The sequence below is a fragment of the Aulonocara sp. 'chitande type north' Nkhata Bay genome, linkage group LG10 (genome assembly GCF_057382095.1).
Source record: "Aulonocara sp. 'chitande type north' Nkhata Bay isolate Kocher_YH1m ecotype deep benthic linkage group LG10, A_spYH_male_GT1.1, whole genome shotgun sequence".
Lineage (NCBI taxonomy): Eukaryota > Metazoa > Chordata > Actinopteri > Cichliformes > Cichlidae > Aulonocara > Aulonocara sp. 'chitande type north' Nkhata Bay.
Genome location: NC_141353.1, coordinates 18,126,826 through 18,143,719, shown reverse-complemented (window position 1 = coordinate 18,143,719; position 16,894 = coordinate 18,126,826). Strand labels below are relative to the sequence as shown.

The 16,894-nt window shown below is 40.8% G+C and overlaps 1 protein-coding gene across 2 annotated transcripts in view; it reads right to left on the bottom strand.

Annotated features, from left to right (window-relative positions):
* mtus2a (microtubule associated tumor suppressor candidate 2a) overlaps positions 1-16,894 on the bottom strand; it is a 48,648-nt gene that overhangs the window by 4,064 nt on the left and 27,690 nt on the right. Inside the window, exons 5-15 of one of the 2 annotated variants that reach the window (XM_086308781.1) lie at positions 8,889-9,053; positions 6,022-6,120; positions 3,629-3,792; positions 3,432-3,557; positions 1,691-1,757; positions 1,174-1,388; positions 986-1,091; positions 803-876; positions 605-703; positions 353-472; positions 115-215 (exon numbers count right to left, since the gene is read on the bottom strand). In XM_086308781.1, coding sequence (XP_086164907.1) covers positions 115-215; positions 353-472; positions 605-703; positions 803-876; positions 986-1,091; positions 1,174-1,388; positions 1,691-1,757; positions 3,432-3,557; positions 3,629-3,792; positions 6,022-6,120; positions 8,889-9,053 — 1,336 coding nt within the window. The remainder of the gene's footprint in view (positions 1-114; positions 216-352; positions 473-604; positions 704-802; positions 877-985; positions 1,092-1,173; positions 1,389-1,690; positions 1,758-3,431; positions 3,558-3,628; positions 3,793-6,021; positions 6,121-8,888; positions 9,054-16,894) is intronic. The other variant, XM_086308782.1, reaches the window with a different exon arrangement.

Sequence of the window (16,894 nt, the reverse complement as noted above, 5' to 3'; positions counted from 1 at the left end):
AAAGGGAGGTAAAGTTAACTTTCACCTCAAAGGTTGACTCTGGATGTACCTACAGGAGAGGTAGGCATGAAGTAGTGAATGCTGAGCATTAATGTTAATGATGATGCCTCTTACCTGGACAGGGCTAGGTTCTTTTCAATGCGAGCTTTAAGATCTTCATTCTGCTGTTGCAGAACCTGCACTTTTTCCTCGAGGAACACGTTCTTTTGGGCCTGCTCAAAAGCAGAAAACAACCATACCGCAATCTATCATTATACAGACCACACTGACCTTTCTGTCTATTCAAAATAGTGCGAATTTGTGGAAAAGGCAGTGTAGAAGATGCTGGTTACGGTGGCTTATTTGAGCCTACCACTTTCTCCAGGTCAGAGATCTTCTTCTCCTGCTGGTGTATCTGCTGGTTCTTCATTTCCACGACCTCCTTCAAACTCTTGAGGTCTTGCTCGATGTGTTGATATGGCGCTAAAGCATCCTGCCAAAAAATAAGCGCATTTAAAAATAAATGAATGAAAGGGAGTGTTTGAATAAAAGGCACCCAGCGTCTCAGAAGTATGCCAAGTTTCTGTTTGCGCTCTTTGTATATATATGCAGGGTATTTACTCACCACTATCTGTTCATCTGTGCTCCTCCTCAAAGCCTCCTCAAAGCGTTTGGCCTTGTCCCTCAGACTCTGGTTTTGAAAGGTGAGCGTATCCACTTGATCCTGAGAAAATGCACACACAAAAATACAAGATTACACACTGTACCAGTACAGACGTCTATGTTTAAACCTAAAAAAAAGATCTTCTTTTCAGTATCATACCTGTAGAGAAAGTCTAAGCTTCTCAAAGTCCTCCTCTAGAAGGATCTTCTGTTGCTCGTGAGCTTTCCTTAAGTCTATGTGCAGATTTAGAAGGATGATAAAAGAAGAGAGCTGGTGTGACTCCCTGCAGTGCTTGCATCATATTGTGTTTTTTTTTTTATTAAACAAACCCCACATTCATACCTCTCATAGTACGGGCGTGCTCTTCATGGAGTGTTGCCATGGTGATGTTGTGCATGTCTCTGAGTTCCTGAATGGCTGCCTGATGGCTGACTGTCATCTCTTCGATCTAACGCAGTGTACACGTGCACGTTAAAGCCAGCTAATAACAGAAACAAACCAGTCACCTCCCACCGATGCCTTTCTCCTACCTGCTCCTGCTGTTGAGTCCTACACTCCTCCATCTCTGACCGATGCTCCGCCTTCAGGTGCTCCGCCTCTGCTGAGTGACACTTCCTGAGTCCTTCCTCCACAGCAGCCAGCTCTGCCTCCTGTTGCAGCTGCAGCTCCTGCAGCTCTCGCTCAAACGCCACCTCCAGCGCTGCCTTCTCTCTCTGGAGTCTCTCCCAGCGCACTGAGTTTGAGGCTGTGCATGAAGTACATCTAGTCATCTAGTTATGCGATGAGGACACTAGCAGCTATAGAAAGCTTAAAACCAACATTTCTATTTGGAAATCATTAATGCAAGTCGTTTTATGTTGAAATATAAAATGTAAAAATAAAAATATCTGCCTTTTACACTGATTACACCTTTACAATTCACTGTATGAACAGCCCAGGTGTGAATAATAGGTAGTTATAATGGTCTAGTGATTCTAACTAGAATACATTAACTGTGCTTTAGTTAATGTAACAGCCGTACATTACTTTAAGTGATTTGATTTTTACCCATTTCCTCTCTGATCTTTTGCATTTCCAAAGACAACTTCCTTTGATTTTCTTCTGCGGTTTCATTCTGAAAAACAAAAATGAACGTCATTGTTGACACAGTGCACAGCCCAAGTACAAATCAACTGGAATTCTTAAACTCAAATGACCTCAGACTGGCCTTGAATTTGGCCAAAGAGAATAATAAAAGTTTAAATAATGAACAGAAGGCCAATAGTCTATCTTTGAAATGATTTAATTATGGATTTACTGGCCTTTTAACTACAAAAAACTTGTTGACACTGGGTTTGTTTGGCATTTTAGCTGCAGTACTGACTGCTTTAGTGACATTTAAAAGATTTGACAGAAAAATAAACATTGTAAGAACCTGTTAAATAATCTGAATTTAGTAAAGTAGAAAAAAGTCTAGCTCATGCCCTAAATTGAGTATTACTGCTTTGTACAATTCACTTACTAGGATGTTATTTGTGAGGCTACAGGTAAGGTTGATGGGTATATTAACAGATGCGTTTTTCATTCATTAACCAACGTAGTGGACAGCATGCTTTGATTTGAAATGTACCCAAAAATCCACACTGCCACAAACAGCTCTTAATCTTTACCTTAAATAGCAGTAAGGGATTTTTTTTTACTGCCAGAAAAAAAAATTCTGTTGCTAATCAGAAGCTTTCCAGATGTTATTGCACTGATTAAAGCCTCAAACCATATCAGAGCCCTGACTGTGGTTCACAGATGGCTGTAGACATTCACTTTACTTCTCTCATACATGATGACGATGATTCAAACCAAAAGTTTCAAATTTGCATTTTCTTGTTGGTGCGAAAATACTCTTTTATGTCAGATTATGTTGTCTTTAGTAATTTTGGTAGGCTCTGCTTGAGAAAAGGGAAACATATGTGCGTTTGTGACACATAACAAAGTGCCCAAAGACACAATTTCAAATAGTTTTTTTGCTAAGTTGTGTATTATGTTTAGACACCACACTAGTTTAGGTGTTTTTTTGTGTGTGAATGATTCATAGGTTAATGTTAAGTGTCTTAAACAAAAGGCCATTCATCAGAAAATGGTCGGGTTCACGTACAGGACTGAAAATGAGTGAAAAAGCAGCCAATGATGCCAAAGACCTTCAGAAACCCTACCTACCGCTTAACACCACTTTAAAAAAGTACAAGAAAGTCTGGCTTATACAGAACTGTTTACACAGTATTATATACAATGCTCTAGCTGTAGTTTTTGACTGATGCCAGCAGAGGGAGCTCAAATCCACTCAAAAGTCACACTTGTACTTTCCCTGTCTTGAATATCTGCAGTGTGGACCTGTGATTGCAGCACTCAGACAATGACCATAAAGAAGTCAGACAGTCCCCCGACAGTTTGGCACTGGTATTACTACCACAGCACCTCAGAGGTGAAATCATCCCATTAGACAGAGAACTGGATGAAACCAGATCAGTGACACACTGAACTCTGGTAGACCCTTTCCACAGTCACACTGTTCAAACTGTTTGTCATCCAGCATGTCATTGACCATGCTGTGAACACTTCATGCTGTTAAATACTGCATGTGCCCTTAAATTCACGCGTGTGCACTGTGTGCACGTGTGTCATACATATTAGGCTTGGTGTAAACACTAAGACTGCGGTATTATGTTGTAAATCTGCATGGGATGGCAGGTGAACCTTTAAGCCTTAATATGGTGATTACAGTAATACTGTGCACAGTATCATTCCAGTTCGCTACCTTGAGGCAATAATGCTGAGTGGTGACTATGAAAGCTTCTAGACCCAGCGAAGTCTTCTTCAGTTCATCTCTAAGAGCTTTCAGCTGCCTCTCCTGCTGTTCGCAGCGTCCCTGCAGCCTCTGAACCTGAAAAGCGACACAGAATAATACCAGAATGAACAGCCCAAACGGTGCTGCAGAGTTTCTCAGTTACCCACCTCTTCTCTTTGCTTTTCTTTTTCTCTCTCCTCCGCTTGCCTCTGTTTCTCTTTCTGTTGAGCCTCCTCTTTCTCTCTCTGCAGGTTCTCCTGCTGTTCTTGCTGTAGCCTCAGGGGGGCCACGCGGCGAGGGGAACCAGAGGGAGCTGAGCCCCGGACTGCTGCTGCACGCAACAAAGACAATCAAATAAGGTTAGAATGAGCGTGTGTGTGTGTGTATGTGTGTGTGTGTCTGTGTGTTTTAAGGAAACTAACAAGACATTAGGGACTCACAAATGTATCAACTGAACATCAGCCAATTAAACATATATACCGAAGTTTATCTGTTCTGTCACATCAGTTTTAGTGTTGAATGACAGTGACAAAAAGGAGAGGCACTTTTAAAACAGTTCAGTAGTTTCCCAGCATAAAGAGGTAACAAACAGGAAGTAAATACATGAAACCAAAAAAATATCCTTAATGGAATCTGGCAATTTTAAACATCAAAATTCAACTGGTGAATCAGTGATCGCATTTTCAGGATAAATGGTAGTAATTTAATTAAATCTATTTTTTAATACAGTCTTCAGGTAGTTTCTCATAATGAACCATTTAAACTCATGATAAATGTGTAAACTTCTCTCATATAACGATTTAACACCACGATTATGCTAACGTGGGTGTTTTATTTACAACATGCATATGTAAAGAAACATTTGGGCACATCAAAGTAACGGTGTCTGAAGGGGCACAATCATTAAATCATAGCTGACACACAAGCAAGGCGATTAACCCTTGCGCCACCTTGTTACAGTGCGAGTGTGTGTATACCATAAAATTTACTCTATATTAGCAACAGACTCACAAACCAGCCTGTAGGTGGAAATGTGCTTGCACACAAAATAAAATCACAGCAGAACACCAAATCACCTGCCTCAACGTTATAATTCAGGCCTGCTGGAGCATGGGGAGTGGTCTCCATGGCAACACGAGGCTGGGCTTGGGGAGCAGGGTCCCAGGTAATGAGTGCAAAATTGTTTGGAGGGAGGTGGGGGTGCGGAGGGTAAAATACAAAAAAAAAGAAAGAAAAAAAGAGCAACGAACGGATAGAGCGGAATAGCTGCAGATGAACTGAATAACTGTCTTGGTGATTGATGTCTATAACCCGTTTAACCAAATATAACCAAAGGGCTTTGGGTAGAAATGTAACACATTAGTAGGAGTAGCTCTCTGAAAAAATGACAGAAATAAAGACCAAAAGGTAAAAAACTGCAGAGATGTTTTGATGTCATCTGTTAAAAAAATGCAAGCGTCAGCAATTGTTCCAGAGCTCCATCTATCTCAATGTCCTTTCTTTGCCTTGAAGCCTTATTAGGAATCCCTTTCCCTTATTTTCAGCAAATGCTCTCTGCCTCTTTTTCAGGCACATGTGCACAAGCATGCATGTGCACACACCTAGACATGTGCAGGTTCTAGTTGAAAGGTTAGAGAGAGGATACTGAATACTAAATGAGCCTATATGGATGAGTGTGAAGGCAGCATGCAGATGAGAGCGGAGAGGTGGATGGATGAGAAATAATGATGCAAGAAACAATGAGAAAAGGTAATGGCAAATCTTGCGGAGAGCATAGATGGAAGTGTTTGTCTGTGTGTTTTTAGGGTGTTCTTAAAGATATCAAGGCCGAGATATTCACGAGGTGAATATCAGTTTCACTTTCTCTCGCTAGCATCTTGCTGGGATCGTGTCCAGAGCAACTTCAAGGTGGAACAACAGTGTGCAAATTTCAGTAAACAAGAGCAAAATCAATGATGCTGGGAATTTGAAAGAAGAAAAATGCTTTCATTTTGGGACCGTGTAGGAGTAGACGAGGTCCGAGAAAGTAGCAGTAAAGACAAAGGTGAACAGCAGCACCAAAGTGAGAAAATAAGTGGCCTGAGGAGATGTGTTTGACTCTGCTAGGAAACATCTGGATTCTCTCCGCAATCCCAAAAGAAAATTACTCTGCTCTTTCCAGACCACATGGATGAAACCACAACATAGAAGAAATTGTTAAATATCACAAATCTCTACCTCAAACTGTTTAGAACCACATCTGGGTATTAGAAATATTTGGGGGGCGGGACACCCCAGAGCAGAGTGAGGTGGAGCTATACAATACGTGTCTTATTGATCAGGATGAATAGTGTACAATTAGTCAGCCACCGGGATTCTGGCACAGGCTTTTTTAATTACATACAATTTGACTTGCCATCGTAGGACAAGCACAGGTGTCTATATTACCATCAATAGTTTTCTGCCCCTGTGTGCGAGTCAAACTGTTCGATTTCTAGCACCTCTGTTTTGTATTGTAGACAAAGAAAACCACTATTCCATATATCTACACTTTGCATAATAACAAAGAGGAAAAACTTACCTGGAGACTGAGGTTTGGGAGGAACCACAGCCAGCCTTTTTGGAGAGGACGGGAGAGAACGTGTGACTTCTGAACTCCGCTGAAACTCCTTCCTGCTCACTGTCACAACACAAGGTGTTGATTAGGCTCCGAATATCACACAGTGACATTTGGCTAGTACAGCATGTCAGATATACACACATGAGTGTCAAATCGACTTTGCCTGCCTGCCTCAATCTTTTTTTATTGTACTTTTTTCCATTTCTTGGCTGATTTTCCTCCTCTCCTAACTTTTTTCCAATCTTTCCAGTTACCCCTTCTGCTTTCATCTCCAGCTACATCCCCCCTGCTGTGTAGTATAACTATGTCCCACAGGATTGCGGGTCAAAAAGAAGCTGAGCAGATGTGCTAAAAATCCTCCTTCGTCTATGTGACACTATTGCACTTTGTAGTCAAGACAGGAAACAATTAGGAACTCCCAATGATTTATTAATATTATTTCAACCCTCAAAAACATTCTCCTGCGTTTCACATTGAATCTTTTGCAGAATAGTGAATGTAAGAACAAGTGGCTGGATTTGAAACAAGTACACGGGAGCTCGAAATGTAGAAAATTGGGGCGAAAAATTCTAAGTGGAGGAGAAAAAAGAGGTGACGCAAATAAAGAAGTAGGAAGGAAGGAAGTTTCAAGAGGTTAGCAGGGAGACTGGTGTGAAGAAGGCAGGAGAGTGGGAGCGAGACCTTGAAAAGAAACTAATTAGACCTGTTACGGGAAAGAAGCCTCTGATCCTGAACAAATCCCCATATAACCCTGGAGGTTTCTTTTGCTCTGCAGCAACACTGTGTGTGCGGTGTTCAGTGTGCATGTTTTGGTAAAATCATGCAAATGTGGCTCTCAGAGGGAATCTTTATTGCCACACACTGTCACATCACATCACCGTACTGACTCGAACACACAGTGAGGCTTTGTAGAATCTGAATTTAAATCTGGATGGGCTACTTGAAAATAAAAGGTCAGCAGATGCTTGTGATGTGAAGCTGTTTAGGATAGCACAGCTACATTTCCCATTGCCTACACGGAACACCATGCTTGTATGAGCACCTTTTCCAAACAAGTAGAACATGTTCAGATGACGATACAGATATTTTTTACATGAAATAACCGTTGTTATTTTTTACAGGCTGAAGCAGAAATACACGTGCTCATGACATGTTACTTCAGTTTTTTTGCTGCTAAAAGTGTTTCTACAAGTTACTTAATCATGGGGGTGTATTTAGTTTTTCCACATACAGTTTCTGCATTTCTGTCAGGGTCCTGGGTCTGAGCGACCCAGGATCCCTGGGCAGTCATGGACTTGTGATATTATATGTATTTTTGGTGTTGCTGCCCCTCTTCTCCATGTTTGTAGATATGAGTGTGTGTGTGGGTGTGTGTATGGGTGCAGGTGTGTCTGAACACTTGTTTACAGGCGCCTTCAGGCCTGGTGGGTGTGGCCCTGCTAGGGGACTGGCCACACCCAAGCCACACACCTGCTGCTGATCACGGCTCGTCGGGGGAGCTACTTAGGAGAGTCTTGGAGCTCCCACCGATGTGGGATCATTGAGTTAGACTCCCAAGTCAGTGTTACTCCAGGAAGTACTGATCGTGTTTGCCCGCGGGGGTCAGTGTCTAACGGCTGCTTCCATTGTTTTCCCTGCAGGAGGAGCATGGAGAGGAAGGACAGCACGCACAGGGTGTGCACAGTCACGACAGCGGGGCGCACGAACACGGACGCCACTGGAAGACACACGCGGGAGTCTTGGGGAGCACGGGGATTAATTGTGCATCAGTATTTACCGCACTGTAAATAAACGCACAGTCTACACACAGAGCTCCGCGCTTGGGTCCTCACTCCCTACATCCCCACGGTCTGCCAGCCAGACCGTGACAATTTCGGCTTGATTTTTGGTAAATAAATAATAAATAATGAAACACTGCATGTGTTGGTGCTCATCTGAGGTTCTATTTACCTCATTGTGGGACCTGATGCATAAAACCTTAGAATTCAAAGATGGTGTACCTTCTGTTTTATTGCCATGACTGTACATATGAGTCTGTACAACCCTATAGAGAGCCAAAAAAAGCCTTAATGCAACGCTAATATAAAAAAAGGGTATGAGTCAGGTTGCCAGGAACTTTCTACATCAATAATTCATAACACACTCTGTATCAGCTCAGGGCAGACAGGGTGAAGGATATTTTCTCATCCCCACAACACCGTCTGCATCCCTGATAAGAACCTGTTGGCAACAATAGCGATGTCTGCATTGTTTTGTCTCAAATGTATTTTGCTTATGTCACAGAAGAGAACATGTAGCTCTGTGTCATCTATTCAAGCAGAAGCAGGACATTTTTATAACATCATATAAATGTGGCAGAGTGAAGTGCGATACTATGGAGCGCCTGGTGTTACTTCATGTATGATAATACAAATGCATTTGAAAAAGAATATTGCTGCTGTCAATTCCATCCTCTTATTCCTGGTGGCACTCGATTGGATATGCTGCATAGTGTGCCTCCTCTAATGTGGATTTCTCATGATATTTTTAATTATTTTAACATATGTGCACAATACGTGCCTGTAAACCACATATGTGACCACAGCGTGAGACAATAGGACACAATCTGTTACTGGAAACATGCATCTCTCTCTTTTGCACACATCCATAGAGAACAAATGTGCATGTAAAATATATATTTCCTACATTTACTACACAGAGCTTATGGGTTTCGACTGATGTGTGGTAGTGCAGAAATGTTAGCTGTGCCAAATCACAGAAAAAACAAAAAAATGCTTTCAGTTTTATCAAACCAAGACTCTGTGCGCTGTTCCAGGAAAACTACTGACCTCCAGGGGAGCTTCTTGACTGGGGTGGCAGGTAGCGTCGGGGCAGTGCCGGAGTGGAGGGGGGCTGGAGGCTGTTGCTGCGACATTGTGCCCCTCTCTGGTGATCTGTTGACGCAGTGCCAGTTGTCACTCTATGAAGAGGAGGCTCCTCACTCACACTCAGACCTAGAATACAAAAAAAACAAAAACCAACTCATTACCTTCAGAGTTTTCTGCCCTATTTTCTGTATTTCACATCTCTTGCGATCACATATTATTCCTATAACTGGACAGGGTTATATTCTGACTGAATTTAGGGTCACTGGACCGGGAAATGGTTTCTAACCTCAGGGTCTCACTGCTGCTGCCCCCAATTTCTTGTCCGTTAACCTGGGACATACACTTGTCTTTCATATACCCACACAATCTCAAACACACACACATACAGGGATTTGTTTACACAGGGAAACATCGACAGGCATACAATACTTGGAACATGTATACTTGCAGTGATTACTGCTCTTCCTGACTCTTAATGGAGCTCTAATCTATTGAAAAACTGACAGATAGTTTACACACTCTCTCTCGCACGGCATAAATCCTGCTCATCTCCCCGTTCCTGATCAATAGTGACACAAGAGATTACCGGCATTTCTCAAGCTTCAAAATTTTTCCATCAAACAGGGATTAAGAATTGGTTTTAAAGCTGATCGAAAGAAGCTATGAAATTATCATTAAGCCATTTAGCACAACTTGTACCTCACTGTAACGCAAGTTGGTTGCTTAACAACACAGGAAAAAAATCCTGTTTGAATGTATCTATCAATACTTTCCTTTGACCAGCCGCAAGCCTATAGTGACTGCAAACTTACTTTGCTCTTTGATGCATGAATATTGTGCAAATATAAAAACAGCAATATTATATGTAATATTCCAGAAGCAGGAAACAACCTGGACAGGTCACCAGTCCATCACTGCAAACTCTCACATCCACCCCTACAGCCAATTTAGAGTCACCAGTTAACCTTACTAGCATGTCTTATTGTTCACTGATTTGTCAGCACACAGTTGACATATGTTGCATTCCCCAAGCTTCCATATTATCCCAGAGCTCCTCTGGGAGTTCATTACTAAGGCTGCTGACAGTCTGACAGCATTTCTTTCTCATTAACCAGCTGAAGATATGGTCAGTTTATCTCATTCAAATCTAATCTTGGAGAGAGGAGTGGACTACGTTCACAGAGCTCTGTGGCTCAACCTGTCAGCATCCTTTATATTAGAGGTTTAAAAGATGAAAACCTAGCCTAGAACATTTAAACTGAGTTGACATAGATCAGTTGGCTGGCTGATATAAACAGAGATGAGCTCATTCGTCAGAGGTCAAATATGGACAAATGAACTCCCGGAGCACAGAGAGGAAGAGAAAACGATGATGTGGGGAATACAAAACTGGGGAATGCTGTGAAAGAGAAGATGGCGACTATTTTGAGGGCTTAGAGAAGGAGAAAAGGGGGGATGCATTTCATTATCAAGCTGATATGCATCACTTATTGGCTAATTGCCAGCTGATGATGGATAACAGAGAAAGAAAGAGGGAAAAGGCTGGATGCATGGAATTAGGAGGAAGGCAACAAAAGGATATAAAAAGACCTACAAGGAGCAATAATTGGTGCTGCAATGGAGCCGGCAGCAAGCTTAGTATTTTACAGAGACGGATGAAAAATAGCAAAGAAATGAAAAAGGGACCATGAATAAGAGGAAACAGCTGGGAACAAAAGACAGCAGGCTTTTGTTCTCAGCGGGAGGCCATTTTATTGGATGGGTTTGTTCCTCATAGCTAAACCAAGACCAGCAGAACTGACCTGGCTTTTTGGTTTTCACTGGTATTCACTGGCAAAAACGACATTTTAATTTGAAAGTGAAATAGTCAAATGCTTCGTTCTCACTGCGACATGAACTCTTTTGGTGTTTTTCACATTCACATTTATAGCACGGAACTGATCAAGCCCATTCACGTTGAAAGTAACCCAGGGGGAATGCATCCAGGTGCAAACATGCATACGCAGGCGCTGATGTAGGAGCTTGCAGTGCAGCTTGCAGTGCTGACATGGCAAATCAATAGCCCCCCTTTTTTTCCTGAAAAACACCTACCACCCAACAAAAAGGCGAATGATGTATTATGTATTATATGAAAAGAAGAACCATGCGGTAACAGATTCTTTGAGATATTTGTAAGATAACTAATGAAGCAGGTAAAGGGGTTACATTGGTCCTGTTTTAAGTCAGGGCAGCACGGTGGTGGTTAGCACTGTTGCCTCACACCAAGAAGATCGTGACTTTGATTTCACCATATTTCCTTCATGTCCTTTCCTTCACCAGCTCTCTCCCAAAGACAAATAACCTAGTTGGGTTAGGTTAACTGCTGATTCTAAATTGTCATAGGTGTGAATGTGAGAGCATATTGTTGTCTGTCTCTCTGCGTTAGCCCTGCAACAGACTGGCGACCTGTCCAGGGTGTACTCTGCCGTTCATCACATGTTAACTGGGATAGGCTCCTGCGACCCTGATAAGAACAAGTGGAAGAGTATAGATGTTTTAAGTTGTGGTTTGTGAGCATTTCTCGTTAATACCTACTGAGCTGGAGGTACTCGTGTCCTGTATACTGTATAAATAGATGAAGCAGCCTCACAGTGCGCAAATATTTCATTTAAAATCACTACACTCAAACTTGTACTTGAAGAACAAAAGAAGTACAAAAAGTATTCATGTTGACACAATGAACAGATATCATCGTTTCCCTGTTAATATTATTATGTTTAACTTTAAGTTAATGTTAATTAATGCGCTTTCTTTGCGTTTTAATCAATAAATCCATTCCTTTATTTTATCTCACTTTTTTTTGTTTAACAACAAAAGTACAAATACCTTAAGACAGAGATTACACCTTGCGCCTTAAAATGACTGAGTTTAAGTCATTAAAAGAAATAATAATTAAATAATATTTTTATTTTATTTTTAATAATAATTAGAAGAAATAATCAGAAAAACAAACAGCAAGAAATTAATTCACAAAGTTAAAAGTAACAGATCCAGGTTTGCTTGCACGCTGCTTTTGTAGTGTGATTTAAAACAAACTATAAGTGATGAGTAATGTAAGTCAGTGTGTAAACCTACTGAAAATTTTTTCCATTTATACACCAACTTTTAAGCCTAACCCTAATATTAACTTTTTAAACTTTTTTTTAATTAGACCACATGTTCTCAGAGACAGATGTCAGTTTCCTTTAACACTGTTCAGTGCGAAAGACAGCGTGTGTAATGAAGCTTGAAACTCATATTCATCAGAGGCCATAATTTGTTCTGCTTATTAATGGCTTCCTGCTGATTCCTTCCTTCAGCTGGTTTTAAAGGTGGAATAAATGAAATTCAGAACAACTGTCAAAAGAAAAAAAAATCTAGCCACATAAGGAAGGGAATTTGACTCCATCGACTCTATCCAGTATTTGTAGATGAACCAGTAAAAGAAAATTTGGAAGAAAAGCTATCTAAATAAAATCACATTAATAATATTAAATATTAAAAACTGGTCAACAAACAGATTAACTTGAATACTGGGTTTCCAAAGCATGCTAACAGAGTAAGATGAATAAAACATAGAATAAGATACAGATTTGATATTCAATATTCAGGTTACATTAATCGTTTTAATTGAAAGTGCAACCTGGAATTGACAAAGGAGGTTGATTGGTTCAAAATTAGAAAGTGTGGCTTTAAATATGCTCCAAACTGAAATTTATCTCAAGCTACATTAACTTAAAACTTTAAGTTAAGATTGTCACCAAATGTCTTCTCATGGTAACTAAAAAACAGTTTGCAAACGCACGGAATTGTACATCCCACAATTCTCAGTTTTATATCAGGGAATAAAACGCTACAATCATGTGTGATGTTCTTGAAAGTCATGGTAAGGTTATATCTGAATATATAAATATCAAATTAATAACCCCACAGAGCAAAGGCATGGGTTGTAGACAGTCGAATTAAATGATAACACAGGAGCTGACGGCAGCAGCCTCGGGCCTCCTTTCCTCTCTTAGGACACAGATGCCAAGAGATTAAAAGTTCATTCCAGCTAAAAGGACAGCGTTTCTCCTCTCATGGTCAACAAGAGAGAGATGCTCCTCTATGATAAGGAGCACTGACTGAAAGCAGTCAAATGGTAATTTAAAGTTCAGTCTTAAGAAATGATCTCAGAGTTAGACTGGAGGAAAAGCATTTTCTCTTGATTAACCTCCTAAGACCCGAACTCTTCCAGAGGATGCATTTTTAATTTCTCTTTGACATTTGGGCATATTGGGGCCCGATGAATGTAAAAACAAAGAATTATCAAATGTTTTTTTTTTTACCTGCTTTTTGTTTCTAAGAAAAATGAGAGCCACAAATGAAGATATTTGTTAGAATTTTGATAGAACAGTGGCAGTATAATGTCCTCGTAAGTGGATATCAGGCCCTTGTAGAGCATAAGTGAGTATTTTGGTCTAAATAAAATGTGATGTCCACATATGTGGACGCAGGGTCCTAGAAGGTTAAATATAACACTGCTGTTAGGCTCTTGATCAGTCTTGAAGAAAGTAGATTTCTGAACATTCAAAGCAGGAGAGAATAAGCGAAAGATTTAGGATGGAGAGAGGAGGCAGTAGAAGGAGACCATCTGTTAACCACAGTCTGGGTTCAAAGTGACAGCCAGAATCATCCCTGCTGAAGTGTTCTTAAGCCGAGCCATTTGCTCTGCATTTCTTTCAGCTTCTGGTCACAAGCTTGGACAAAAACAGTCATTTCACTCACTGAGGCAACATCACGAGAAGTGAGCACAGGCAGTCAGCACTATTTCAGCAGTATTCAGACTCTGTCTCCAGGCACTAAGCCTTTTACAGAATAAGTTAATGAAAATGCATTTACCACCATGGTGCTGCTACACCCGCCTGTTAGTTATTGACACTTTTTGGGATAATATCAAGCTCCCTGTTTAGGTTTCTGAAAGAACAAAGCAAAAAAATAAATATTCATTTATTAATTTTACAAGCTTACATTTTTCAGCCATGAAATTACATATAACAAGTGTGACGACATTATTTATGTGTCTATAAAAGAGGTTGCCTTTGAGGCTGTGAAATAAAAAATATAATAAAAAGGCAAAAACTAGTAAATAAAAAACAGGAAAAGAAACGATACTGGCTGACAACATGAAACTTTCTAATAAAACTCAAACAAAACTTAACTTGTGTTAGCAGCTATTTTGTTATTCCAAAATCTTTTCAAAAATGTTTGACTTCCTGCAATTATCTCATTAAAAAAGATATTTCCTGGAGTTATTTGCTTCTTCTAAGAGATGCATCAGTGAAAAACTAAAATAGCAATAAGAGCTCCTCAGCGGGGAGAGAACGAAGGACAGGGGTGCTGCCTCTTGACTAATATGCATGCATCTTTGTCAGTCTAAAGCATCTTTTAAGCTCATAAAGCTCGATTAACACAGAGCTGGTTGAAATAGAGTGGGAGTTTAGCAGTTAATAAACAGCCCCGTCGAGCCCATCCTCACCGCTAGAGCACTGCCGCTTCAATAAGCCTCTGCCATGTTAGTTTTTTCTCTCCTCTACCACAGAATGCCAGCCATATCTAATTGGCCCATCTAATGTTCTCCTCCACCAGCGTGTGTGTGTGTATGCTTATAAGTGTGTGCGCACATGCACCACAGAAACCATCTGTTCACAGTGAGCGAGCATGAGTCAGAGACTAGATCTGAGCCATGGCATCTGGGGTACGGCATTCACTCTCCTCTCTATGCAGCTCTCCGCATGCCTCGCTTTCCGCTCCTTTTTCCCCCGTCTTCCTTCCTCTCTCCCCTTAGCTCATTTTGACTCATTGAATTTGCTTTCACCGCTGCATCTCCCTTCAGCTCTTCTTCTCCCCTCAGCTCCCTGCTCGCTCCAGCCCGCCCTTCGTTTGATTTCTTACAATATTTTATTATCGCAAGACAAGACAAATAGAGCTGATAATACACAGTTTGTTTTGGCGATTGAGTTTCTGTCATGGAGTCGGTGTTGCTCAAAGGCACAGGCTTAATCAACTGTCTTCTGCTGGAATCTTCTCTCAGCTATGAAACAGAGTCTGTCAATCACAGAGGAATTAACAGCACACACCCCTCTTTCATGTGCGGATGCAAGAGGGGTGTCTTCAGTGCAAAAGCACGCAGACATCCACACACACACACATGAAACATCTTGGGAGATGTCAGCCACTGGGCTAAAGCATGGATTGAATTAATGGCTAATCAATGCCATGTAGAGTAAGCTATGTGCCTCTAGATACTCTACTCTAGCCTCTAGACTAACTCATACATATTTCCATGTATACTTATATACAAACCGCTGATAAGAATCAATTATGGTCAAAGCAGTTTAGCCTAGTATTAGCTTAGTGTGTGAATGTTATGTGTTCCTATGCAGAAAAATGCCCTAATTCCAATTAGCTCTAATAGTATCAAATAATTGCAAATAATTTTCATTAATTTCCCCAGTTTCCTGATGCTGTATGACTCTTTTTTTCATCCCACTGTAATAATAAAGTTGAATGGCTTATAGTTGAACAAGCCATCAGCTATTTTTACTGAAGCTACTATCTACGCTAGTCCTGCACCGTACACACACACACACACACACACACACACACACACACACACACACACACAACCCACTGAGCTGGAGGATGAACTACAACAGTGGGAAGTATAAACTCCAGGGACATTCCTCTAACCCACTTTACTAGTGCCCTGCAATCTTTTCCCAAACGCGTTACTCCTTAATGATTTCTTCTATCAGTACCATCCAGAGCACTAACGGAGTCCGTTTTGCTCGTTGATCAATGGGGAATGCTTCTCTCTGCACAAGTAGGTACTAGGTTGCTGGAGCTCCCCTGACATCCTTGACAGAAGGATGTGAGAATGCATCTGTCAGTCTTTCTGTTCTTTGATCGAAGCTGGAGCGTGGTGAGATGGGGCAAAGATCCCAGAGCAGAGGAGGAAAATCAGGTATTGCAAATCTCTCTCTACAAATGAGTTTGTGCAGAAACACGGACCAGTCTCTCAGAAAGTGCCGTGAGCTATATAAAGATTTCTAAAGGCGTTTTTTGGGGGGTAAAACTGACAATATTTAAAATTCAAATTGAGGAAAGGCTTCGGTTTAAATGAAACGTCAGTCTTCCTGTATTTTGACAGCTTTAATATATTATTGAAAAAACCCATGTTAGCTAAATCTCTGACTAATGTTTGATACAGTTGTGGTCAGATGTTTATATACACAAGTTTGAATTTATTATGGATTTTCTCTAAACCACACAGGGTCAAAAGTATACATACACTCACTTAAACCTTTTAATAAGCATGCCTACTAATGTCTCATTAGTAATCATGACTGACTGCATGGCTGACTTTGGCAGGACTCGTTGGATTGACCAAAGCACACAGAGTCATAGGACGATCTAATATTGAGAACTGTAGATTTACACAAGTTGGGAAGGTCTCTTGGAGTCATTTCTACGCAAATGCAGCTTCCAGCATCATCAGTTCAAACAACTGTGTTTAAGTACAAGTTATTTGCATGTATCACAACTTCGTCAAGGTCTGGAACAAGACACAAATTGTCACCCTGAGGTGAGAAGAAGTGCTTAGGATGTTTGGGAGCAACCCAGAAACTGACAAGGCTGAAGTCTGCAATGAACTGGGAAATGCTGCAACACCTACATTCCTTTACACAGTAAAGCAAGTTTTACATTGCCATGGACAACTGAACCCAACTGAAGTTTGTAGCTGCCCACATAAACAAACCAAATGCTGGAGAACGGTTTTATGGCCAGAGGAGACAAAGATTAAGCTATTTATTTACAAGAACTAGAAGGTATGTTTGAAGGACAAAAGTGAGGCATTCAAATCTAAGAACTGTCATGTGGATTAGAGAAACTCCTAAATACATTTA